Source organism: Sceloporus occidentalis, unplaced genomic scaffold (genome assembly GCF_023333645.1).
Source record: "Sceloporus occidentalis isolate IW3139 unplaced genomic scaffold, rSceOcc1.0.p SCAF_7, whole genome shotgun sequence".
Classification (NCBI taxonomy): domain Eukaryota; kingdom Metazoa; phylum Chordata; class Lepidosauria; order Squamata; family Phrynosomatidae; genus Sceloporus; species Sceloporus occidentalis.
The window spans coordinates 74,824,853-74,851,342 of NW_028316987.1; the positions used below are offsets into that span (position 1 = coordinate 74,824,853).

Here is a 26,490-nt window from a genome sequence, read left to right on the forward strand (position 1 = left end):
GATAAAATATATATAATATATATAATATTATAATATATATTAATATACTATATATAATATATATTATAATAAAGTATATTGTTATATATATATAATATACATAATATTATAATATATAATATAATAATAAATTATATATTATAACATATATAATAATATATAATATATGATACCACATATAATATATATTATATAATACATATAATATACTGTAATATATTATTACATATTATTACATATATATATTATTATTGTTGTAACCCGCCTGGATTCCTTGTGATTGGGCGGGCTATAAATAAATCATTATTATTATTATTATTATTATTACATATAATATAGTATAATTTATTATTATTATATTAATATGTATTATATTATGTATATATTATATATATTATCATATATTATATATATTACATTATAATAAATCATTATTATATATAATTATATATACTATATTATATTGTTGTTGCTTTTGCAAATACAATGATCCCTTTAAAACCCTGACTTTCTCCTAGCGTTTCATTTTGCAGCAGGCAGAACAAAATGGCGGCCAAAATCAACCCGGAAGTTATACCCTTTTGATCAGTTTATTAACCAAAAGTCTATAACCGACTATGGCTGAATCTGATTTTCGTTGCTCTGTGTCCTAATGGCGCCGGCATCTCTCGCGGCGCATGCGCCCTGGAGTTTCTGAGGCTGGGGCGTCACTTAGCAACAGGAGAAGCGAAAGGCTGTAGGAGGAAGTCTTGGGAAGGCGGCTTCACGTGTGTAGCTTCCGCGGAGTGAGTCTGAAAGTAAAATTGCCCAAGAAGGAGAGGAAGGAAGTGAAGTATGTTTGAATCCTGGGTGGTCTCTGCAGACTTCAATCAGGCTGAATGCTAATGTGCCTCTAAAGCTGCCTCCACACTGGGGAAATTATCCGGTTTGACACCGCTTTAACTGCCATGGCTCAGTGCTGTGGGATTCTGGGAACTGTAGATTGTAGTGGCACCAGAGAAGAGCAAATTGGAACCAAGCTACAGATCCCAACAAAGGAACTACAGATCCCAGAGTTCCATAGTACTGAGCCATGGTCCTAAACACGCTGCAGAAATAATCCGGTTTGAGACCGGTTTAACTGCCCTGGCTCAGTGCTAGGGAATTCTGGGAACTGTAGTTTATTGTGGCACCAGAGCTCTCTGATAGAGAAGGCTAAATGTCTCACAAAAGTACAGCTCCCAGAATTCCATAGCATTGAGCCAGGGCAGTTAAAGTGGTCTCAAACTGGATTATTTCTGCAGTGTGTTTTGGACCAAAGTGGTGCCAAACCGGAATTATTTCTGCAGTGTGGATGCAGCGTGAAGACGGCTGCCTACCCATAGAGACCCCATGAACTTCATGGGGTTTTCTTAGGCAAGGAAGACTCAGAGGTGGTTTTGCCAGTTCCTTCCTCTGAAACACAGCCTACATCACCTGGTACTCATTGGTCTCCCCTCCAAGTACTAACCAGGGCTGTCCCTGCTTATCTTACAAGATCAGATGGGATCTGGTGCCTTTTAAAAGTTATTTAGGCAGCTTTCCTCTACTGTTCACGTAATCTTTGCCTGTCTACTCAAAAACTGGGTTTTAAAGAATTCAAAATATAAAGTAGAAAAAATTGAACAACAAAAACTGCCAATTTAAATTCAAAGTTTGTTGTTTGCCTTCAATTGCCTTCAGTTCGTTTCCCTAATGCTAGGTTTTTTGGGGGCAAGATTTGTTCAGAGAGGGTTTGCCATTGTCTTCCCCTGAGGCTGAGAGAGTGTGACTTCATTTTCAGTTAGATCTAATTCGAGACTAACAAGGCTAGACCGAATTAGAGGGTAAACCAGCATTATTCTTCCCATCCCTATATTGGGAGAAAGGCGGGATATAAGAAAATAAAATGATAATAATAAAAATAATTTGTTATTATTATTAAACTTTATTTATATAGCGCTGTAGATTTACAGTAAAATATGAACTAGAAATATCTTACTTCTTCCAATAATGTTAACAAGGCTCCTTTTCCTCCCTCAGGTGAATTGAGAGGAGGGCAGAAGGAGCGTTGTTTAATTGGTTTATTAATTGATTTAACAATGTCAAATTATAGTGGCTTGTTGACTAATGTAGATTATGTGTCCAAACAAAACTATGTGTCCTGTTTTAACATCTGTCAGATTTTAAATTAGCTGTGATATATTAATTCTTATGCTAGTTTGCTTTTCAGCTGCATCTGAAATAGATATCATTCTGCTTCTTATGGCAGCAGACAGAAACCAAAGATCACCACTACAACATTTGTACATTTTTTACTTAAGAGATGGAAAACAGGGCTTAATCTAATTACACTGACACTTCTTGAAGAAGCTCTTTAGTTGATGTGACTCTTTAATATGATTTGCTTTTGAGACAGGCCTTCCTAATTTTCTTGATAAAATTGCCCTGCTGTTAATTTAAAATAACTGATTGAATAGCTGCCATGTTCCATTTCTTTAAGGTTCATATTAAAGTACTTTTTCTTAAAGCCTCTCTCTCTTAGAAGGGAGGATTTTACTGTGCTTCTCAGCAAGATAGTTGGGATCTCACACATTGTGTTTGCACTCATATTGTTTGTCACAGCTTGAGATTTCCTCAAGGACTGTTGGTGTACAAATCGCCCCTAGATTCAAGATCCTGACTTAAGCACCCTGTGACTGCAGAGTTTAGGATGTGCTTCATCACACGCTGTCATATGTCTTCATTAATTTTATTATATAAATGACTAGTGACTATGTTAAGCATTAGATCAGCCACAATGAAAATTAATTTCCTTTTTGAAATAGCTCACAATAGAGTCAGAACTTGGTTTCACAGTTTTCAGATGTGGTTCGGTCACTTATTTCTTCACATCAGGATTTAGTACTCAGTTAGTTGAACAATGCTTAAAGAAGTGGGAATGTACTGTGGAATTTTGTACTCCCTCTCCCTCAATCATTAATTCTTGGATGTTAATTTCACCAATTTCATAATTGTTGTTAACTAGTAAGAATTACAAATTGATTTTGTCATTTAATGTAAACACTTGAAAGCTCTGTTTCAAGAGGCATTCAGGCATAATACCAAATCAAGGTTGTGCTTTTACATGCACAATCAGTTGTAGCCCTTAGGTTCCCCTATTTCCCTTTTTCTCCCCTGCCCCACTCTCTGTGTGCAAAATTGAAAACTGTGTTCCACGTTCTGCCAAATTGTAATTTACTGTTGTATTCTAATGCAATCTCGAGAAGAAACTCTTCTAGAACATGGCCACATAGCCCGGAAAACCCACAAAAAACTAAAGCAAATTATAGTTTGAACATACCTGATGTTGTCCATAAAGATGGTTTGAACAATTCAGACATAAGGAACTTGATAATTGGCTTAGAAATTGAGGCATGCAAAATAAATAGGTGGAGTATTGCATGTGAGACTGTGTGGCCTCTCATATAGGTGGACATCCAATGGAATCTGGGCAGGACTTGGGAGGTAATTGGAGGTCGCAGGTGGTGTGTTTGTGCAATGATGCATATGCATGGTGGGGAGGTAACAAAAAAATTATCCAGTGGTGTGGCTTGACTCCGTGCCATGCATTCAGGCCGTGTGTTCATGGCCTGCTTTGAGAACAGGCTGTGTGAACAGTGCAGTTCAAGCCACTTTCAGAAAAAGCTGGTTCAAGCCACTTTTTTCTGGCCCACAAATTCACAGAGCCAATAGACTTCACATTAAACAGTTGATTCTTTACTTAAAGTCTGGTTCTCTTGGATTTTTCAACATTTTGGAGAGATCATAAGAGATGGAGAAAACAGGGTTTTCAAAAATTCATTTAGTTGTTCCCTTTGCTCCAAAGCTTGAAATAAAGGAACGAGGAATTAGAAAAAAAGGATGGGCTTTTTTACCTTTATTTTTTCCACCTTTATTCTTCTAGTGTTCTGAAATAATGTATTTGAGGAGAAATTTAAAATTAATGTATTTGTTTAAAACATCCTCTATTTCAATGTGAATACAATTGGATTACATTTTCCAATTTATTAGTGGTTGAGTTAATGTGTTGACTGTTTTCCACTAATGTTGCTGTCTCTAACTCTGTGGCATCGTAGAATACGGTATTGGATTCATATTTGACCAAGTCATTGAAAAGCCAATCTTGCTTTTTCATTCTCAGACAATATAACTGGCATGTAAAGTTACTTGTTAGGGCTTGAGCATTTCTGCAAATATGTACTTTTGAACTAAGAAACTGTTTAAGTAACTAGTTTATATCTGAAGCTTTTTATCTGTGTGAGATCTGTGGTTACACGAAAACTACAATCACACATAATTGGGTGCAGGCCTAGATGTGCAGTTTGGATGTCATGATACTTGGAGACATCTGAAATGTAAATACTTTTGATTAGGAGAGATCGCACATCTCGGTGTGACATGTCCACTTTCAAACTTCCAATAAACAAGCATCTTGATCTATGTTGTTTCAGGTTTGAGAGGAAAGAGCAGACCCAATGAACTAGCAAGACGGGGAAGAAATCATTTGGTTCCAAGCTGTGGGCACTGCAGTAAGAGAGGTAATTAAGCTCCAAAATAAGATGGAAAGATTGTTAACCTGTAGCTTCATATCCATTTAATATTCATTCCGGTCACTATATAGCTCAGTACACTTACGGTAATTGTTCTTATAACATTAAGAATGCTTTCATCACTCAAGCAGGAATAAAGTTTGGAATTATTATAGCACAATACTTTGAGGGTATATGATTCAGAACACTCTAAATGAAATCCCAAGGTGAAAATTTGATTCTTCAGCACCATAGGGCTTGTGCAGCTACACCTTGCATTGAACAAAATGTCTGATTAGTTCAAGATGGCGAGGTTAGATACTCATTTAACACAGGTGCAAATAAGAGCACAAGGTCAACAGCAGTGGAGAATCAATTCCATGGTATTGTTTTTAATAAATTTAAGTGCTCCTTACATAATTGTTCACTTCATTTATGTTGGTTTGGACCTACCGAGATCCATTTTGTCTCCAGAGGTAGAATGATTCATTTCTGTTTTATCTTCTTTGTGTGATAAATTGAAGTGTGTCTGCATACTTAGTACTCTGACATTCAGTCATTATTAGCACCACAGAGAATATGAAATAAAAATAGTAAATTGTTTGTATGTGAGAAACTGGCATATTTTAATAAAAAGGGGGGAGGGAGTCTTCTATATACATACATATATGAGTATGCAAAAGGATCTTGTAATACCTTTGAGACTGTGTGAAAACCTCTGCAGAAGAGCTATAGTACATTCTGTTTTGATGCTGTGTAAGCACAGAATGTCCCAATTATATGAGTTCACAGATGAACATTCAAAGAGCCTAAGTTACAGGTAAGCAACCTGTGCTTCCTAATGGTTGGAACTCAATGGACCTGTTAAATGTAAGAGTCATTCCTCATGCAAATGATCATCATTCAGTTAAACTCAGTGAGTTAGGGCTGAGCCCTATGTAAGAAATTATTTTCTTCAACATCCACTGCTTGTTCATCCTCTTCTCTTTTGTTTGTTTTTAGAATGGGTAAAAAAATAAAAAAGGAAGTGGAACCTCCTCCCAAGGATGTGGTAAGTTTACAAAATACTATTCACTGTAAAAAGAGTTTCACAATTACTACCTCTAAGTTTGCTTTCCTTCTGTAGTCTTATACTCCCACTTACTTCCTCTTATGCATCTAAAAATGTCTTGTAAAGATAATAACATTTTTCCCCTGGGGTTGAACTATGTATGGGTAAACAAAGAGACCAACCACATAGATTTTTATGTACTCTTATCTTCTTGACTTTGTAAATGTAGAAAATAGGCTTCCTTTCAAAATTGTTAGTTATTTAATTATCTAACATCAGGTGCCTAGATAATTTGGCATGATTAGGATACAATGCATTTCAACCAAAAACAGGGGAAACCATTTCTGCTCTGTCTGAGACAGCAAAATACACTGGTTTGAGCCTGAGGATAGGAGTATATGGGCCTGAACAGACAGGCCAAAATAAAGTTGCTTTGGGTCACTTTGGAGGTATGCTGTTTAAATCACACACACATCTTGAGAGGCTGGAAGTTGTGCCAAAGCCACGCTGCAGTCCTAAGGACCGGAGCATGGCTTTGGTGCAGCTTCTGGCCTCTTAGGACACATGCATATTTAAACAGCATGCCTCAAAAGGGACCCGAAGCAGCTTTATTTTGGCCTGTCTGTTGAGGCCCTATAATAGGGCTTTTACTTTTGTAGCACAACTGAGTAGTGTTAAGATTGACGTTCTAGTGCAGGTGAATCTCTTATAGAAGGTGTAATAAGTATGATAGATCTACACACCTGTCTTATTTGTCATGAATTGGCAAGATCAGAGCAGGGCAATTAATGACTAGGGCTCTTGGAGGTATCTCATTCATAGGATCACCATAAGTTGAAGTCGACTTGATCACAAATAACAAAAAAGTAGGATAAAAAAGATTGCTTTGACTAAAGCATTTCTATTCAGCTGTGCTTAGTGGCTTATTTTGTATTTGCAATTACAGTCAGCCCTCCATATTTGTGGCCTTGACTTTTGCTAATTTGATTAATAGGTTCTCTCTAGAAATCTATTAAGTCCTCCAGCACAGCTCTGTGGTCAAACCTCTGTGTGTTCCACCAAAAGCCATGCTAGAGGACCTAGAGATTCCTGGAGCGAACATGTCTCTAGGCATCTGTAGGTCCTCCAGCACAATTCTATGGTCAGCTTCTGGCAGATGTTGCGCTGGAGGACCTACAAATACACTGTAGGACCTAGAGAAGTGTTCTTTCCGGTAAATAGAAATAAGTGTTTTGTGTGTGTGTGTGGTTTTTCTACTTTCATGGAGGCCTTATGCCCTTAACCCCAGCAGATGTGGAGGGCTCACTGTATTCGCTTTGAAGCTTATATAGTTATAGCATAAAGAAAGACATGAGATCTCTTTGTAGCCAAAATCTGAGGGCTAGTGTGTATGTAAATGTATTACATGAATTGCTGCAAGTTTGCACACATTCACATTGACACTTAATTGCTTTCACTTTCTTTTGAAAATTTGCATCTATTCACCCTCCCTTTGCTAAAAATGTGCAGCCATGCAAATCCATGCGATTGTGTAGACAAGCAGAGATGGCTCTTGGTGATATCATTAAGTGTTATACATAAAGTACTAACCAAATGTTCATAATTTGTCATTCAAGCACACACATGCTAACATATTTTCTTGTTTGGAAATTCAGACAAAAATCATAGTTAAAGGGACCATTTTCAGATAAAGATGAAATGAGAGAATTCCTTCACACTTACTTAGGCCTGTTACAGACAGCCAAAATAAAGTTGCTTCGAGTCACAGTGGAAGTATGGTGTTTCAATGATGCATGCGTCCTAAGAGTCCAGAAGCCACACCAAAGCCACGCTCCAGTCCTTAGGGCTGGAGCGTGGCTTTGGTGCAACTTCTGGACTCTTAGGACACATGCATCATTGAAACACCATACCTCCACTGTGACTCGAAGCAGCTTTATTTTGGCTGTCTGTAACAGGCCTTAGGGAGATGGGATAAGACATTTGATCTAGCCTACGTGTTTCTGGACATAAGGCTAATGCAGAACAGAGTGGAGAGTGAGCCATAACATCATAATGATTGGGAGAAAGGGAGGAATTTAACTAACTAAATACATAGGCCCGTTACAGACGGGCCTTTTAGTATGGAGTCAGTCCGTACTAGGGTTAGGAAGGTGCGGTGCTTCAGCACCCCCCTAACCCTAGTACGGACTGAGTCCGTACAAAATGGCGGCGCCCCATCTACATGGGGGCTGCCATGATGACGTCATGACCACGCCGCCTCTATACGGGGCGGCGCGGACGTGATGTCGTCGCTCCGCGCGAGGGCGCTTAGTGTGCCCTTTGCACGGAGCAGGAGGGAGCTCCGTTTCGGAGCTCCTTCCTAGTTTGCGTTGCTGCTTTGCGTTGCTGGGCGCAGCCTTCAGACGGCTGCGCCCAGCAATGCAAGGGAGAAAGGGGCCAAGCGGCCCCTTTCTCCTCCTCCCTGCCGCCGCGGGGTGTCCTTGGGGCTTGAAGCCCCAAGGACACCCCTTTCCAGGCTGCGGGGAAGCGGCCTTTTGATGCTTCCCTGCGGCTTGGAAAACGGCGGATCGGGGCCTCAGCGGCTGCCGTTCTAGCCACTGAGGCCCCGAAACCCCAGGGAAAGGGGCGGGTACAGGCCACCACTTTTCGGCGGTCTGTAACGCACCATAGTCATCCCTCCACCTGAGAGCCACTTCAAGTTGCAGCAACCAATCAGTTAAACCCTGCATATTGTAGGAAGCTGATGCTTTTCTAGCTTAGCTGGAGATTTGTACACGGCCGTTTCCTCTTGGCCAGAGCTGAGCTCACCAAAACTGGAGAATTTGTACGTTTGTCTCCTACCTTGAGATGACCCAGTGAAAGTGGAGATTCAAGATCAAGCCCTGACATTTGGCAACCCTATGTATACAAGATCACTGTGGGGGTGCAAAATAATTTTATTTTTATTATTAAGTTTCTCTGGACTAATTAGACCAAAGTTAAACTTTTTGGCTTTGCAGCATATCGCTATGTTTGACACAAATTCAACTGTGTTCCTTGCCTTGAGAACACCATCTCCCCAATGAAGCATGGTGAAGAGCATGATGATATGGGGCATCTCTCCTACAAGGGGACTGTGGAAAAGATTAGAACTGAGGGCAAGATGAATGAAGCCAAATACAGAGCAATTCCAGGGAAAACCCTGTTCCAATCTGCAAGGGACCTAAGACAAGACAGAGAATTAAAACTCATAACTTTATCCAATTGAGAATCTATGGCAAGACTTGAAAATTGCTATTCACAATGGCCCCCATCCAACTTGTCAGAGCTAGAGTAGTTTTCCTTAGAAGAATGGGCAAAAATGGCAGGATCCAGGCGCACAAAAGCAATAGAGAATTACCTAAGATGATGCACAGCTGTAATTGCTTCCAAAGATTCTTCTATCAAATGTTGACTGATGTTGCAGAGGATACATGCGCAAACTGCAAGTATCAGTTTGCTTTTGCTTATCTAATGTATTGAGTATTTTGTGTATCTAAAGTGGCAACAATGCCAATTGAATCTGTTTCGCTTTCAAGATGTAATGCAACAAAACCTGAAAAAAGCTGAGGTGTGGCAGTTCAAATAGTTCCACAAGGCAGTGCAGATGCACTGCAGAACCATGATCTAGCAAGAATGAAAATTTCTAATACCATGTAGCATAATTTTATAAAAAAACCCAGTTCTTGAAATATTGGTAACACCACAGGCCAAAGACTGTTCCCCTCTCCCCTCCCCCAAGTTGAAGATATTGCTTCAAGGGAGTACAATAAAAATGTTCTATTTTGTTAGTGTTTGAATAGAAAACCTTCTAAAATGTTTGATTTCTAAAGAGCCAAAGGCTTTTACAACATTTGCCCTTTCTTCAAACTATGTCAGTTTCAAACAGCCCATTAAATAGGATCAGAGCAGCTGGATTTCATCACGGAGTTCTCTCTGTTTGGGAAAGGTCAGAAATGGAAATGAACATTTTGCATCGCTTCCAGATGGCTGAACAGGAATCATGTCATGACAGTGCTTTGACCGATCTGGCATCATGGAGTGCTGGCCTTTGAGATATAAACTGATGTAAAGATAGCATAAGGAGGAGTAGTCTATTTTAAAAATTCATTGTAGTTGTGCAGAACATGCCACCTATGACCAAATTCTGTTACCATCCTTGAGTGAATTGGTGAGGTTGCTTTGCTGTTATTACTTTCCCGAGAGAGTTTTCTGACTTCAGTAACCAGAATGGCAAATGGAAGTTGCCAAAAACATCTTGGAATCTTGTTTGCCATAGAACAAATAAGTTTAAATAAAAATTACCTCAAAAGTGACATGGATCCACAAGGGAGCTGCAATATCCTCTCAGCTTTGCTGAATGTATGGGAAATCTTATTAAACTGTGCCTGAAATTATGAATGCAACCCACAAAGCACCTAGAATAAAATAGAAATTTATTACAGTTAAAGACCAGCACAAATCAAGCACCTATGCCAGTGATGGCGAACCTATGGCACACGTGCCAGAGGTGGCACTCAGAGCCCTCTCTGTGGGCACATATGCTGTCGCTCCAACACAGAGATCGCCAGAGTTTGTTACTAGAAAGCTAGAGGGACACGGCACTTTGCAATAAATAAGTGGGTTTTGGGTTGCAGTTTGGGCACTTGGCCTCTAAAAGGTTCACCATCACTGACCTATGCTGTACTAGTCTTGTTGGTTTCAGATGGAGTGGTTGGAGAGATGTATAGAATTTCTGTTGAAATGGTCAGATTGTACAGGAGCAACCATATAGTTGGTGAAAAGATGAACCCCTGCCGTAGAGGGGTTGACTTAGATCATCCAAGACTAGGTAAATTTACAGGAGTCTTCATACTCGTTTGGACACCAGTCAGAAGGTATTTTATTAAAAATACAAAAAGGTGTTTGAATCCAAAGATTTACAGTCATTCAAAGGTAGTCTTTATTTCATTAATTCTCAGAAGCTAGCAAGTTAGCTTTATACTATCGTTTTTGTAAACCTTATTCATAAAATAGTTAGCAGTATATGGAAATCAAATTTAATAATTTTTTGTAGTTGTTCTTCATCTGTTTCATAGTAACTAAAAGGATAGACTAGCTCATGTGCAGAACCTGCTAAAACAAGGATAGGCAACCGTTTCACTTCACAAACTCCACAGTCCCTATCTATTGCCTATGCTAGTGAGGGTTTATGGGAGTTCTAGTCCAAATCTTTGGGAGGATATCAAGTTGCTTAAACCTGCTCTAAAACACTAATTATGAGACTGTGCTTTGTTCCAAGTCATTGTTACAACTACAACAATACCTGAGATAAAAGCTCTTGCTAGAGTCTCGGTGAACTTTGCTCACTTTGTGAAGTCAAAGGCTTTCATGGCTGGCATCCATAGTTTCTTGTGGGTTTTTCAGGCCATGTGGCCATGTTCTAAAAGAGTGTCTTCCTGACGTTTTGCCAGCATCTGTGGCTGGCATCTTCAGAGAATGCTTGCCTGGAAAAACGTGTGTGTGTGTGTGTGTGTGTACGTGTGTACACTGTGTGAGCCTGGGAATGCAGGAGTGATTTGCATGTGTATTGTTCTGTTGCTGAAGGCAGGCCTCAGGCTGGGAGGCTAATGCAAAAGAGGATTAGTGTCTGCTAATTGGTGATCATTATCTGCTGGGAAAGCCCTTGACTCTGAGTGGTTTCCCATTTGCATTTGCTGAGTCCTCATTTTGCTATTCTTCAGGACTCACTTTGTTTTTGGGGGGCTAATGACATGCTTTTCCAAAAGGTTCCACAGCTATATAATTACATACTGTGAGAGAAGGAATCTACCACAAATAGAGTATCTTTATACTTATAGAATATTTCCGTTTTGTTGGTGTTACTAAGTAACCTAAATTGCAGAGTCTGTTCTGCCTACCCAAGTCATCACATTACTTGTACTACAGCCAGTCTAATGGTCAAACTAAACAAGATCTTAAGAAAATATTGGAAACAAATGCTCCTTCAAGTGGCGAAAGATACTTTCTTTTTATAACACATGATTATTCTTACCTATATGTCTTGCATTGAGCATGCCTTATGTAGTAATTAGTCTTTGGCAATTCCATAATCACAAAGTGTCAACATGGGTTTCAGAGAAACAAGTCATGCCAGACAAATCTGATCTCTTTCTTTGATAAAATTACCAACTTGGTAGATGAAGGGAATGCTGTGGGTATAGTATACTGTATCTTGATTTCAATAAGGCCTTTGACAAGGTTTCCCATGACATTTTTGCAAACAGGCTTGTAAAATATGGACCAGACAAGGTAACTGTTGCATGGATTTGTAATTGGCTGGCTGGCTGGCTGAACCCAAAAGGTGCTCAACAATGGCTCCTTTTCATCCTGGAGAGAAGTGACCAGTGGGGTCCCACAGGGCTCTGTCCTGGGCCCAGTGCTATTCAACATCTTTATCAATGACTTGGATTGGGGGCATACTTATCAAATTTGCAGATGACACCAAATTAGGAGGAATAGCTAATACTCCAGAGGACAGTACAGTATCAAAATTCAAAATGACCTGAATAGACTAGAAAGCTGGGCCAAAGCTAACAAAATGAAATTCATCACGGAGAAATGTAAGGTACTGCACTTAGGATGGAAAAATAAAATGCACAGATATAGGATGGGGGACATCTGGCTGAATGAAACTACATGTGAAAGGGATCTAGGAGTCCAAGTAGACTACAAGTTGAACATGAGTGAACAGTGCGATGCGGCAGCTAAAAAGGCCAATGCAATTTTAGGCTGCATCAATAAAAGTATAGTGTCTAGATCAAGAGAAGTAATAGTGCCACTCTATTCTGCTTTGGTCAGGCCCCACCTGGAATATTGTGTCCAGTTCTGGGCACCACAATTCAAAAAGGACATTGAGAAACTGGAGCGTGTCCAAAGGAGAGCAACTAAAATGGTGAAGGTCTGGAAACCATGACCTATGAGGGACCACTTAGGAAGCTGGGGATGTTTAGCCTGTAGAAAAGAAGGTTAAGAGGAGATACGATAGCCCTGTTTAAGTATTTGAAGGAGTGTCAGATTGAGGAGGGAGCAGGTTTGTTTTCTGCTGCTCCAGAGACTAAAACACGGAATAATGGATGCAAGCTCCAGGAAAAGAGATTCCACCTCAACATTAGGAGGAACCTCCTGACAGTAAGGGCTGTTCGACAGTGAAACACACTCCCTCAGAGTGTAGTGGAGTCTTCTTCTTTGGAGGTCTTTAAGCAGAGGCTGGATGGCCATCTGTTGGGGATGCTTTGATTGAGATTTCCTGCATGGTAGGGGGTTGGACTGGATGACCCTTGTGGCCTTTTCCAACTCTATGATTCTATGAAATGCAAGTTTAATTTGTAAGTCTGATTGCCAAATAAGATATCTTTGAGGAGGCTCCTTTGTGGAAGGAAAAGTGTTAACTATAGGATCCCTTATTTGTGTATATACCAGTTTATCTATTGTGAGCTTACCTGTATCCTAACTCCAGTTTGGAAGTGCTCTTGTTTTGCACAGTTGCCAGATGAAAGTGAATACAGTAATTGGTTTGTGTAATGGCATGTTATTTTTTTCCTGTTTCTTTTTCTTTGCTGCCTTTTCATTTCCTTTATATCTATAGTAGCCTACTTAATTTGTGGCTGCACTGCATGCTGAACAGAATTCTCCATTGAATAATTTATGGTGATCCCTATTCATGACTTTCTTGACCTTTTTCTCTAGCACCTTGTTGTGTAGGACCTTGTTGCCAGTTGAGTAAGAAGTATTTTAATTTTGTTTATTTGTTTACATGATGTTGTATATTTGAATTTACACAGCTACATAGGATCTGTTAAATTTTTGTTTTCATATTCATGCATTATTCTTTCTCACTTAGAATTCCATTAATTTCAAAGTCTTATCCAGAGACAAGCAAATCCTTCTGTTTTGTGTCTTCCTGTTTGTTTCCATTTTATACCAGCCTGTTTACAGGTAGTACTTTGGAAAGCTACTTTAAGTTGGTTTAGTCCTGAAAGATCCTGCATTTTCACTTGTTTTCAGTTGGTTAAAGATATTCCAAGTCCTTACTCATTAGTAAGGAAATGTTTTCATCTGTGCTAGAGATTTGATGTGTTATAGTGTGGCTTCTTAGGTGCTGTTTATGTGCTATCCAGGTACATAGGTAAATAAACCAAATACTACAAAAATCTCATAAATTACCTTTCTTGCAATAGAATCCCAAAGCATGATAATGCCATTTTTCATCACTTGTGTTTCCGTGTGTACTATTTGTAAGGCAGTGTGACTGAGCTAAAATGGAGTCATTAATAACAAAATTCTAGTACAAATCTGCCACATATTTTAACTGCATGGATGCTAGGTTCCAGTAGGGACACATTGAGCCTTTGTCAGAGTTGATTGCTGAGTTGCTACAGACTCAGCATTTTATTCAGTCTCCAAAGCAAAGCAAAGCATAAGCCAAAATATACTTTTTGAGGGTGGAGTTGCAGCTTGAGGCTTGGAAATTGGTGTATTGATTTTGGGATTTATTTTAATAATGCCTTTACAATACCTTGTTGAGATGTCTGATTTGGCAGACATCTCATTAGCAACATGAATTCAAGAGGGCTATAATTGCTAGAATGTGTGTGCATGCTTTCTACTGGTAAAGGAAAATGTTTGAACACTGGTGCTGCTGAAGGAGGCATAGCTTGTGGCTGGGGATGGTGATTAACATGGAACACATTTAGATGCCACCAGATTGAGGAAGGCTGTCATTAGTTGAATATTTCTTCCTATGAAATATTCAGAATGATTAATGTTCCAACGTCCAAAAATAAGGTTTCATCATCCTGCCTTATGGTATCAAATCAACACAGTATTTCACTTTGTCAGATATGTAGACTGAGGGCCACCAGGTTTGAAAATACTCTTACTTTTTGTTTTATTAGCAACATGAAAAAAGCTGAAAGTCTAGAAATTTGATGTCTCTAAACATTTGCTTTTGTATTGTGATCATCTGAATAGAACATACAAAGAATAGTTTTTAACACAGGGAGAACTTGTAATGGCAAGGGTGATTTTGTGACTCAGTGTGTATGCTTTTGATTTCCCTGTGAACATGTCCAATTACTCTCTTTTCCAGGAAAAGCTGTTAGCATTTTTTAAAAAGAAAAACGACTGAGTCCAGGCTTTCTTTGATGGATAGTCAGCAGTCTCTTTTGTTAAACAGACTATTAGCTAAATGTTCCAGGGCAAGTGCTGGACATGTCTTCAATGGGAGATGATGCTTGAAAGACACAGAGGGATCTCTCTAGAATGTAAACCTATTTTGTTTTCTGACCCTTCCACCTCAGCTAAGGGAATGGTATTAAAGATGGTGTGCATGTGAATGTGTGAGTACACATTAAAAGCAATGTTAAGATAGTGACACACAGATTGAGGGAGAGAGAGAGACTGTGTGTGTACTGAGAACTAGCTGAAAACTCAGAAAGAGTGTGTATTTTACTTGCTTCTACTATGCACTATTCCAGCGTTTCTTAACATGTGGTCCATGGACCCCTGGAGGGCTGTGATTCCCTTATGGGAAGGCCACCTAGGAAAGAAAGAAAGAGCCCCTAGAGTCTGGGGAACTGCATACCGAATTGTGAGATAGTGAGTGCCTGAGCATACTTGGAACTCTGTTGTGTGGCATCAGTGGCCCTCACTCTCTCCTTTGGCTTCTGGGAACCAAACCAATTGACAAAGGATCTAAACAGACAAGCCAAAATAAAGCTCTTCGGGTCACTTTGGAGGTTTGCTGTTTAAATGATGCATGTGTCCTAAGAGGCCAGAAGCCATGCCAAAGCAGTGCTCCAGTCCTAAGGACTGGAGCACAGCTTTGGCGAGGTTTCTGGCCTCTTAGGACACATGCATCATTTAAACAGCAAACCTCCAATGTGACCCGAAGCAGCTTTATTTTGGCCTGTCTGTTCAGGCCCAAAGATACCAAGAGCTGCCTCACAGTGACCTCATAACTCCTCTCTGTTGGTCTTTACTCCCAGTCTCAGAGCATCCAGTCAAGGGCGGGGAGGAAGATGGCACTTGTGCCGTCATTTCCATTGGTCTTCTTTCTCAGTGGCTGCTGTGGATGCACTGCATTTAGTCTCCTTTCCTCCAACCAACTGCTTCACATTTCTCTCAACTCCTGAGTGACATGGGAAGTACAGGAATGGGAGCCAAAAGAGCTGGGAGAAGGAAGCAAGGAGAAAGGGGTCAGCTTCAGTGGGGAAGACAACAGTCACCCTTTGTGCCAATTCCCTAGCCTTGCAACCATTCAGAGGATGAATGGCTGGGTGGGCAATTGACATTTCCTTGATGCATGTGCTGCCTGCTTCACTGCCTTTTCCTCTGACTCACAATCACAGTTATCTCTCTCTACCTGCACCCATATAATTTATAATTTTATAATTTTCTTCTCCACAATCACCCATAAAAAACAATTTACCTCTTCCTGTCACTTCATGTTCATACATGAAGGCTAGGTTGTTGCTGGGCTCCGGAGAACCTGCTTTGGGTGCTGAATGGTGCTGGGTAGCTGTGGTGATACGTCTGACGGCTCACAGGCCATGCTGATACAGGAGAGACTTGCTAGAAAGAGTTAGGTGGAAGGGGAGGGGAGGTCAAGGCAGAGTAGCCCCAGGTACCTGGTGAGAAGAAGGGGCTCTTGACTGGGAGTACCAGGGAAGAGCTCGTGCCACAGTAAATTTTCATCCAGCTTTTGGCAGAGTTGCAAATCATTTTACCTTTCCTGCAGCAGGCTAAGGCTGCAATTTCTTTCGTGCTTTGTGTTGGGGCAGTTGTATTACAAGGGGGCTGGCTCCTTAGGCACAAAAAGCCTATCTGGTGACTTGGATTGTCAACCATTAGGCTAGTTGGGGCCAGTTATCTCTAGTTAGTAGGTTGGAGTTTTATAGTGATATTAATCTGTGATTAACATTAATAAGTAATGTTAGGCCATGGTTCGGTGTTACTACTATTTTGCATGGAGTCATTCAAATAACAATATTATAATAGGAGTGGTTTTTTTAAACTTATTTCTCCCTTTTCTCCAAATTTAAAGACCTTTGATGAGTAACTGTAAATACATATTTGATATACTTTAGGGTTTTAACTCTTGAATGAAGCTTTTTTTTGGGGGGGGGGTATTTCATGATGAGAGTCACCCACCCAACTACTTTCTTGGATGGCAGCCCAGTGGATCTCTTTGATCCCACCTCTGCCACCAATTATGTGAAGATAATGTCCATTATCCCATCAATTCTTCATTGCGAAACTCAAACCTGGGACTCTATTAAATGTCCCCTACATTGTCTCTTTAGATGTCAGCACTCTAGGTTCCAAGTCCCCCCAACCCCATCTTGGCAGCAACTATTCTTTGACAGTCACACACCCACTATCTAATGTGTCCCAAACCTAAAAGACTCTTCTCAGTGTTGATAGCATTTTTAATGTATTTCTGAAATCACTACAGACTTGTTGAAGCAATTTTTTAAGCTTGTTTTTGTAATTATTTCTCTATAGCTTTATACAGTATATGTTTCCTTACTGACTAAGTTCTCACAGAACCTTTATTAAACTTTTGTATCTTAATAATCCTTTTGGTCACCTGTGATTCCACTAGTCACCAAACACTATGTCTCCTGCAGGACACTACAGCAATTTAATTAAGGACACTCTTCGTCCCTTTCCTGGGTACCTAAAACCCTTTCTAACTGCCCTCACAGCAGCCTAACCTAACCTCAACGGCTCTTCACCCCTCAGGGCACAATAAAGATCAACCCCTTTCAAACCTGCTCCTCCCTCTTATATACCGCTGGGAGCAGCCTCCACCTTTTCCTGGCTTCACCCCCATTGGCGAGTGCCTGTTGTCTCCACAGTCCACAACAATAAAAGATATTTAAAGAGGGTCCCTGGTAAACAAAAGGTTAAGAACCATTGCTGTATTCCACTTTTATACTGTAAGTGAAAAAAAAATACAAAAATTACATACTTTGCTGAGATCTGTCCTCTAAAATCCTGCTACTGCTGCCCTTGGAACTTCTCACTGCTCAAGGAAACAGGTATTGGATAGCAGCATTTATATTTTTAATGCTAGTTCATCAGGCTGTCTTGAATGATGGCAGAAGTGTACAGATTTTTTAAAAGGACAAAAATGAACACAGAACATTCTCTCTTTTGTTCTGCATTCTTATTTCTTTATAAAACGTGGAAGGGAGCTTTGGTGTGAAGAAAGAGTATATATTCCTCTTCCTCTTCTTCTGTTCTTTTCTTTCAAGAATGGATAAATAGCCTGTCCTTGAAGCAAGGCTGCTCTCTCCCATCTCTGCCAGAATTATATTCATAGTGATTTAGTTCTGTGAGTGTTAGGCTGATGTTGTAGAGAATATTTATCCTGCCCTGTTCAGTAGCCAAGAAACCAGTTACCCAATTGTATTTTTAAGCTGCTAGTTTTGATTTTTCACTTGGATTTTTGCATTCCTTTGTGGCATTTATAATACCATACTTGTATTATAGTGTCTAATTTTTAAAGCACTATGTTTCAACTATTAACATATGTGAGTACTTCTTTGGCCTCTTCCTTCTCATAAGAGTGTTAAATGGCTGTCAAAGTAGCAAAGAAACAAAGAGAGTAGGTTGGTAACACCAAGATTTATTTGCTGAGTTGAAATATTAGACTATGTCTGCAGTGTTAGATTTCTTTGCCTTCCACAATAAACTGACAGAATGAAAACTGTATATGGGATGCATATGATTTATTTTTTATTTATTGATTATCCTATTATTTTGCTTTCTAGTTCGATCCTTTATCAGTTGAAAGCAAGAAAGCTGCGACAGTGGTACTCATGCTTAGTTCTCCTGAAGAGGAAGTTTTGTCTAAAGCATGTGAAGCTCTTTATAAATTTGCAGCAAAAGGTTTGTTTCGAAATGATCACATCTCCCCACATGTCTTATATTTTCATTCTTTAATCAATCTACGTAATGGAAATACTTCCATTAGTAACAACTTCTACTACTCAATATTTCATTGACCACATCACTGTAAGCAAGATAGTTAGCAGAGTTGCCACCTGACTAGCTGAGCCAAGTGACCAATGAACAATCTCTGCAGGATGAGGATCAGGAAGGAAAGTCTTAACCAGATCAGACTGATAGGTGATTCTGTCATAAGTTTTATGAGACTGTAGCACTGTAAAATGGATTTCGGGAGGATTAGTTTGTAGCAAGAAAAGCAGCAGAGATTATTATGGCACCATTCTTGCAGCATTCCCACAATTTGATGCTCTCCAGGTGTGTTAGACAACAGTTACTATCAGCTCTAGCCAACATGGCCAGTGTTAAGAATGGCAGATGTTATAGTTTAAAACCTCTTGAAGGCACTTGAGTTGACAAAGGGATACGTAAGCTTTTATGGAATACTGTGCGCTTTATCAGAGGCAACTGATGGAGTGGATTTCAAGCTATGAAAGGTTATATTGTAAATTTGTTCTTTAAGGAACCACAAGAGTCTCTGATTTTTTGTGAATTGTATGAGGGATCATTTATTTAAACATGAATTAAACAAAAATTTGCATGTAAGTAGCTTCCTATATAAGCTTTCCAGCTGCAGGTAGATTTTCATTGTACATGTATACCATTTGAATGGAGAAGGCCAAGCTACTGTTTCTTTTCTTCTTTTTTAGCAATGTCAAAATATTTAATACATGTTGCACATGCAAAAAGTTACATTGTCATACAAAAACCCACATTAACTGAAGACAACACTGTACAAAATCAGCATGTCAGTATTTCCGAGGTCCATCTTCTCCTTAATTTCCTGGTGGGCTTCAGAAAGCAGCATCATTTTCAAGAACAGCCACTTGCAAAGTTGGTGCTAGTCAGCTTCAAATGAATGAACATACACAAATGCAATGGAACAGAAATTGTTTGATTCACACATCTTTAGTTTTATTAATGTTTATGTTAGTATTGCTATTTATCTTTATACTTTGATATCAAAGTCTCTTAATATTTTCATTTTAGGTGAAGAAAATAAGCTGACACTTCTTGAGCTAGGAGCATTGGAACCTATGTTTAAATTAGTTACACATGAAGATCCAGTTGTCCGCAGAAATGCAACCATGGTCGTGGGGATCATGGCTTCTCACAGTAAGTCTTCTTATATACTGTAGCACCATCTGCAGTTATTAGTGGCAGAGTTCCCCAAACAGTACATAACTGGCAGTTGATTCAATCTTAACCTTTTGAATCTACTCACTATTAGTTTGAGAAGCAGAGTTATAGGGCTGCCTCTCCAGGGGCTTGGAAATAGACAGGCCCTCTTTCAGGGCATGTAACATGTAATCTGGGGACTGTTCTATTGCTTTGCAACATGGTAGTGGGTGTGCCTAGGAGTTCCAATGGGCATGGCTTCATACAGATGGAACAAGCACAATGTGTCAAACTGTAAATGTTCTGGAAGGCATTGGTATATCAAATGAAAGCCACTTCTAACATCTGCAGCAGGGTATTCTTACTACTAATCAATAAAATATCACAAGGTTAATGGATATGGTAACATTTCATAAGAGTAGAAGTTTGGAATCGGGATACATTTATGTTAATTCATCAGAAGTGGTGTTCTTCCCTCCTTTCTCCCTATTATGCTGGGAAAGTAAAATTGCTCACTAGGGTACAGCTGCCCTGCCTCTGTCGCACCTCAAAGCCCATATATAGGTTTAGAATTTGAGCAGAGTGTATGCATGAAAGCCCAAATAGTAAGACTGATCCCCATATTTTGAAGGGCATGGGATGATGATCTGCATAATTCAGGTTTATTAGTATTACTTTTCAGACAAGCTCAGTGTATTAAATTATTCTACCAACAAGTGGATAGCTAAGTAGAATCAGAGGGTGGACCAAGTGCAAATGACGTCCTTTACTTGACATTGAGAGGGGGTGGATTCATGTGGTCCTTTAGATTTTGTTGGATAACAACTCTCAGGATTCCTCACCAATGTCTGTATTGGCTAGTTCTGCTGGAACTTCCAGCCAGAACTAATCCTGGAGGGCTGCAGGATTCCTTTTGTTGTTATTAACGGTGCTCAAATCGACTCCAACTCATGGTGACCTTGTGGATGGGGAACTTCTAAGACCTTCTGTCTTCCACTGCTCTGCTTAGATCTTGTAGATTCAAGCCCATGACCTACTTAGTTTAGTCTAGCTTGTGATCTTCCTCTCTTTTTACTACTACCTTTCCTAGCATTGTTGTCTTTTCTAGTGAGTTGTGGTTTCTCATCATGTGGACAAAAGTACAACAGTCTCAGTTTCATCATCTTGGCTTCCAGAGATTCATTTGTTTGTCTTTTTAGCCATCCATGGTATCCTCAACACTCTTCTCCAGTACTACATCTCACATGAGTTAATTTTCTTCTTACCTGCTTTCTTCACTGTCCAACTCTCGCATCTGTACATAGTGATGGGGAATACAATGGCTTGGATGATTCCTACCTAAACTTTATATAAAGTGAACTCAGGAAGGAATATTATCTCAATAATAAATAATGTTTGTGAATAATTTCCAGCATGACTTGGCCTGATACAATCTTTCATAAATTATGAAACCATCACTGGAATTACTCCATTGCATATAATGGCCTTGGCCTTCACAAAAAGGGTCTGGATTTTTTGGAATAATTTTGGACAACATTTTTTAAATGGAAATAAATCCACAAGGCAGTCAAAATGTGGCTTGTTTTTTATCCAAACTTTAGTGTTAAAGCTTTTGCCAAAATGTTGCCAAGTTTAGTAAATAGGATTACTTGTGAGTCTTCATTCTGTAATGGAATATTATTATATGACAAATGTTGGTTGGCAAACAAGCTATCTAAAAGTTTATTGGAAATTGTTTGCTCTTAGTTTTCTTCCTTTTGTTTTTTCTCACAATATATTTGCTCTGTCATCACCCGGAGAAGTATGCTCCGTCTTTGATGTTTCTCCCAGTCTAATCCTTTTATTCCATTCCCTTGTATGATTAAATAATAGCAAACGGTCTGCATCACTGGTTCTGACTATTCACTGTATTCCTTCAGTTAAAAGAAATATTGCTTCATATGCATATTTGTTTCATTATAGATGATGTAAAGAAATCATTAAGGCAGCTGGATGTCACAAGTGCATTCATAGCTCGTCTGGCACCAGAAGGTAATGTGCATTGCCCCTTTTGTGCAAAAATTTTTTTGCTTCTCTCATTTCATAACAAGTTATTGTTGTACTGTGCAGTTTTGTTGGAAATACATATGTATACTTGTGCTCCCCCTGGTTATTGTGTAGGTATAGCAGATTGAGATGTGAATGGATTAGGAGCTACTGGTCATTGAGTTTCTAAAAACATCATCCTAACAATCCACAAATGTACATTTTCTGTGCTGTTTAATGTCTGGTTATTTTGTTTTATTTTTGTGCTCTAGAAGATGTAGTGATCCATGAATTTGCCAGCCTTTGTCTGGTCCATATGGCAGTTGAATATAACAGTAAAGTTCAAATATTTGAGCAAGGTGGATTAGAGCCTCTTATCAGACTGCTGGGAAGCCCTGACCCTGATGTGAAGAAGAACTGTGTTGAATGCATCTATAATTTGGTACAGGTGAAGATTTCCCCCCCCCCCCTTCATTTTTCATTACAAAATTATATGCCCTTTCTGATAAATTAATCTGCCATGTTATTGTATTGGGGGGGAGTTTTCCTAGTATCCCATTCTCAGAAACACCCCATCCTTCATGCCCCTTAGTCCAGGGGTAGGCAACCTGCGGCCCGCGGGCCGGATGCGGCCTGGCGAGGCCTTGGGACCGGCCCCAACCCAGTCCTGCCACCGATTGCCGTCGGGGCCTTGGGGGGGGGTGATTGTCTATAGAAGCCTCAGAAACATGCATTTATCTTAACATTTTTTAAAAAATCAGCAAATTTTTTCACGTGTCCTCCATTTTTTATTTTAAAAGTGCCCTCCATTTGAAAATTTTGTCCTACATTTGTCCCGGTTTATTTAATTATTTAATTTTAAAAAAAAACATTATTTAATTATTTAGTTTTTGGCTTCGGCCCCCCAGTTGTCTGAGGGACAGCTACCCGGCCTCTGGCTCAAAAGGGTTGCCTACCCCTGCCATAGACTAAGGCAGTGCTACTGAAAGGGGTGATCTTTCAGTCTCCCCATATAGCAGTAAGTACAGATTTAAAGCACACTTCCTTGTTTACTACTGTTTAAGTGTAGTAATCTACAGTGCCCATTGTCCCTAGCAGGTACATTGTTTTAGGATGATGGAACTTGTACTTAAACACACCTGACGGGTATGAGTTTGAGGAGTGGTTGATATAGGATTTATCTAAACATTTCACTCATCTGCTTGTTGGTGTTTTTCTTTTCTGCTCCCCTTCTCAGACCTAAGTGGGAGTCAGCTCTGTCACCTCTAACGCTATTGATCACCTGTTACACAGGAGGGAAGTAAGGGTCTGCTGTCCATTTTTCCATCCCTGAATAAAGAGAGATCAATCCTTTTGCTATGCATTCAGATCCAGGTTCTGCTTGCAGGAGTCTTGATGTCCTAGACACCTTTCTGCAATTGGATGATGAGACCCATAGGTGCAGTTCTCTTATACTAGCATGGAGTGATTTACTTAATGGCAGATCCCATTGAGTCCAATGAAATTTGCTTCCAATGAAACATGTTCAGCGTAGGTCTATTTGCATGTGTATGAAGGCAGTAATTTTCAAGACAGAAATGCATAAAGTCCATTTTCTCTTCCTTGTGCAAGTTTGTGTGTGTATCTTCCAAAACAGGTTATAAAATGACCTGTCTTATTTTTTTGGGGGGGGGAGGGGCAGAAACAAAAGGTTTTCCCCACATTCTTGCATTACACATCATGATTTTGTGCATCTTAACTCTTGGTAAATGCTTTTGACAGCCTCTTTTCATAAGTGAAGGAAGCTTATTGTGAATGGTTACTTTCACAGTCAGTGTTAATGTCACCGGATGCTGTTTAGCAAAAGAACAATGCATTTGTATGGGAGTTCTTTTCAGTATCTAATAGCCTGATCCGTAATCTGGTGAAGCTGAAACATTAGGATTTAAGCTGATTTACCACCATTGATTTCAATGGTACCAAATTGGCTTAAATCCAAACACTCCAATTTAACTGTGTTGTGGATCTAGCTGTAAGTGAATCAACTCAGTAATGAATTCAATTCACAGCTCAATCTTTTCTAGGACACCAGAGCATGTCTTTATTCTGAATCACATTTTGCTGTTTCTTTTCTTTGGTATCTAACTGTCTTTGTTGTAAGATATATCTGGACAACTGCACCTGGTACTTGCTAAAACTGATGGGAGAAATTACACATAAACAAACTCAACATGGCATTTTCTTAACTTAAAAGTTATTATTTTTAATTCTGAATGACACGTGTGTTTTCACATCATTTTTATTTGGTATTTAACTGCAGGATTTCCAGAGTCGTGCTGCAATTCGTGAACTAAACGTGATTCCTCCATTGCTGGAACTTTTAAAGTCTGATTATCCAATTATTCAATTATTGGCTCTCAAAACATTAGGTATCATTACCATTGACAAAGAAACCAGAATGATGCTAAGAGAAAATCAAGGACTAGATCATCTTTTCAAGATACTAGAAACTAAGGTACCATGTCTTTAAAATTAAATAAGTCATTGCTTCAAGAAATTTTACTCATTTAGTATTTGCATTAATTTTAGTCCATATTAACCGATTCAAGTTGCAGGAATTAATGTTGAAGAAAAGTAACAGACTTAAAGAAAGGAGTATACAGTGTGCCCGCGCCATACGTGGGTGCACTATACACAGCTTCCAGTTTACGTGGAAGCCATGCAATGATAAAAGCAGTGGCGTGTGCACCTGTGGCACGCACGCTGCCCAAGCCTCAAGCATGCACCCCATTGTTTCCAATGGGGCACGAGCATACGCAAATTTTCTCTTATGCGGGGGAATCTGGAATGGATCCCCCGCGTAAGGGGAGGGCCAACTGTTTATTTATTGATAATGCATGTGTCAAAGCTTACATCCTCTCTCTTCCCTTCTACATTGGAGAAAATGCCCCTTGTAAGACAAAAATTGCAACCTCCATCCCCTGTTTTTGTTAATATTTCTAAAATAATTATTTTATTAATTTGAAGTTGAAGGCTTCCATGGCCGGCATCCATACTTTTTTGTGGGGTTTTTGGGCTATGTGGCCATGTTCTAGAAGAGTTTCTTCCTGCTGGCGAAACGTGCCTGCATGGCCACATAGCCCGAAAAACCCAGAAAAAACTATTTTATTTTTTTATCTGTTTTATTTTATTTGTATCCCACTTTTCTTCTGAATGGGATCCAGGTTGTCTCAGCCATGAATTAAAAGGAGATATACAGGGTGAGTATCCTTATCTGAAATGCATGGGACCAGAAGTGCTTCAGATTTTTGATTTCTTCAGATTTTGAAATATTTGCATATGCATAATGAGATATATTGGTGATGAGGTCCATGTCTAAACACCAAATTCATTTATATTTTATATATACTTTATACTCATAGGCTGAAGGTAATTTTTGCAATATTTTAAATATTTTTGTACATAAAACAAAGTTTGTGTACACTGAACCATCAAAAAACAAAAATATCACTATCTCAGCGACCCATAAAGAAAGTTTTAGATTTTGGAGCCTTTCAGATTTCTGATTTTTGGATAAGGGATACTCATTCAACCTGTATGAATTTTAAAATGTAATAAAAAGTTTAAACCATTTAAACAAGCTACCATTTTAAAACATCAATATTTTTAAAGGGTATCAAATAATTTAAAACCATGACAAGAACAATGTAAAAATTTCAGCACACAAGACTCTATTAAAAACTTTTCTCCACAGCCACTTAGGGCTGAAACAGACGGCCTGGTAAAGCCGGCTTCTAACTGGCTTGGGGGCTTGGCATTTAGAAACAACATGCCGCCAAGTTGCCCAGAAGCCGTGCCGGCGATTACATGCTGGCCAGCTTCCGAGCAACTTGGGGGCATGGCATTTAGACGCCACTCACCTCAGAGCTGGCAAAAAGCCAGCTCCAGCAACAAAGGGGCAGCTTTTTTCTGCTCCTATTTGGGGCCGAAGCTGGCTGGATTGGGGCTGCAGAATGGTTTCAATCCATTTTAAAATCATTTACTTATTCTTTCTAAATGCATCAAACTGTGAGTTTTTAATTACCTAAATTTAGAGAAGCTCTCTCCCTATCGACTAGGTTACTGATTGATAAGAAAGGTATGGTTGGCATTGCTCCTCAGTCCAACCCAAAAACCATAACAGTGATTAGCAGTGCAACATTGCTGTAGAAGACAGATTTAATTATTTATTTGGCTATATACACAAGCAAACACAGCCAGTTCATGCAGGCCCAGGTGCTAGCTGGATACATGTAGGATACAGAGGCATGAATTAGACTAAATATTGTGTGGGTATTGGTATGTGGTAATAATCAGATATTATGCTGATGGTTTGTTTGATGATATAAAACACTAAGGAAGAAAGTACTTTTTTATTGCAAAGTGTCCTATGTCAGCCTGTGTTTCAGACTATGGAAAGGTTCTGTTTCTTTGGCATAATACAGATATCTTAATTAATAAAATAAGTAATATGGATCATGTTTATTTGTCACAAAGGGAAAGTAAGTGGGTTAATTTATTTTAATACCATTTGAGTAATATTCTAATATAAGATGCCAATTCTGATGATCAGAAGATCAGAAGGTTGGCAGTTCGAGGCCCGGATGCTGCATGATGTGTGAGCTCCTGTCACTA

The 26,490-nt window shown here is 39.3% G+C and overlaps 1 protein-coding gene across 4 annotated transcripts in view; it reads left to right on the forward strand.

Annotated features, from left to right (window-relative positions):
• The first annotated feature begins 726 nt into the window (after nucleotides 1–726).
• ARMC3 (armadillo repeat containing 3) overlaps nucleotides 727–26,490 on the forward strand; it is a 76,680-nt gene continuing 50,916 nt past the window's right edge. For 3 of the 4 annotated variants that reach the window (XR_016281958.1, XM_089533356.1, XM_089533359.1), the window contains exons 1-8: nucleotides 727–832; nucleotides 4,491–4,577; nucleotides 5,571–5,619; nucleotides 18,459–18,576; nucleotides 19,684–19,809; nucleotides 21,775–21,843; nucleotides 22,110–22,285; nucleotides 24,137–24,331. Coding sequence is in view for 3 of the 4 variants with exons in the window: in XM_089533356.1 (XP_089389482.1) it covers nucleotides 5,572–5,619; nucleotides 18,459–18,576; nucleotides 19,684–19,809; nucleotides 21,775–21,843; nucleotides 22,110–22,285; nucleotides 24,137–24,331 (732 nt within the window). In the remaining variant the exon portion in view is untranslated. The remainder of the gene's footprint in view (nucleotides 833–4,490; nucleotides 4,578–5,570; nucleotides 5,620–18,458; nucleotides 18,577–19,683; nucleotides 19,810–21,774; nucleotides 21,844–22,109; nucleotides 22,286–24,136; nucleotides 24,332–26,490) is intronic. The other variant, XM_089533357.1, reaches the window with a different exon arrangement.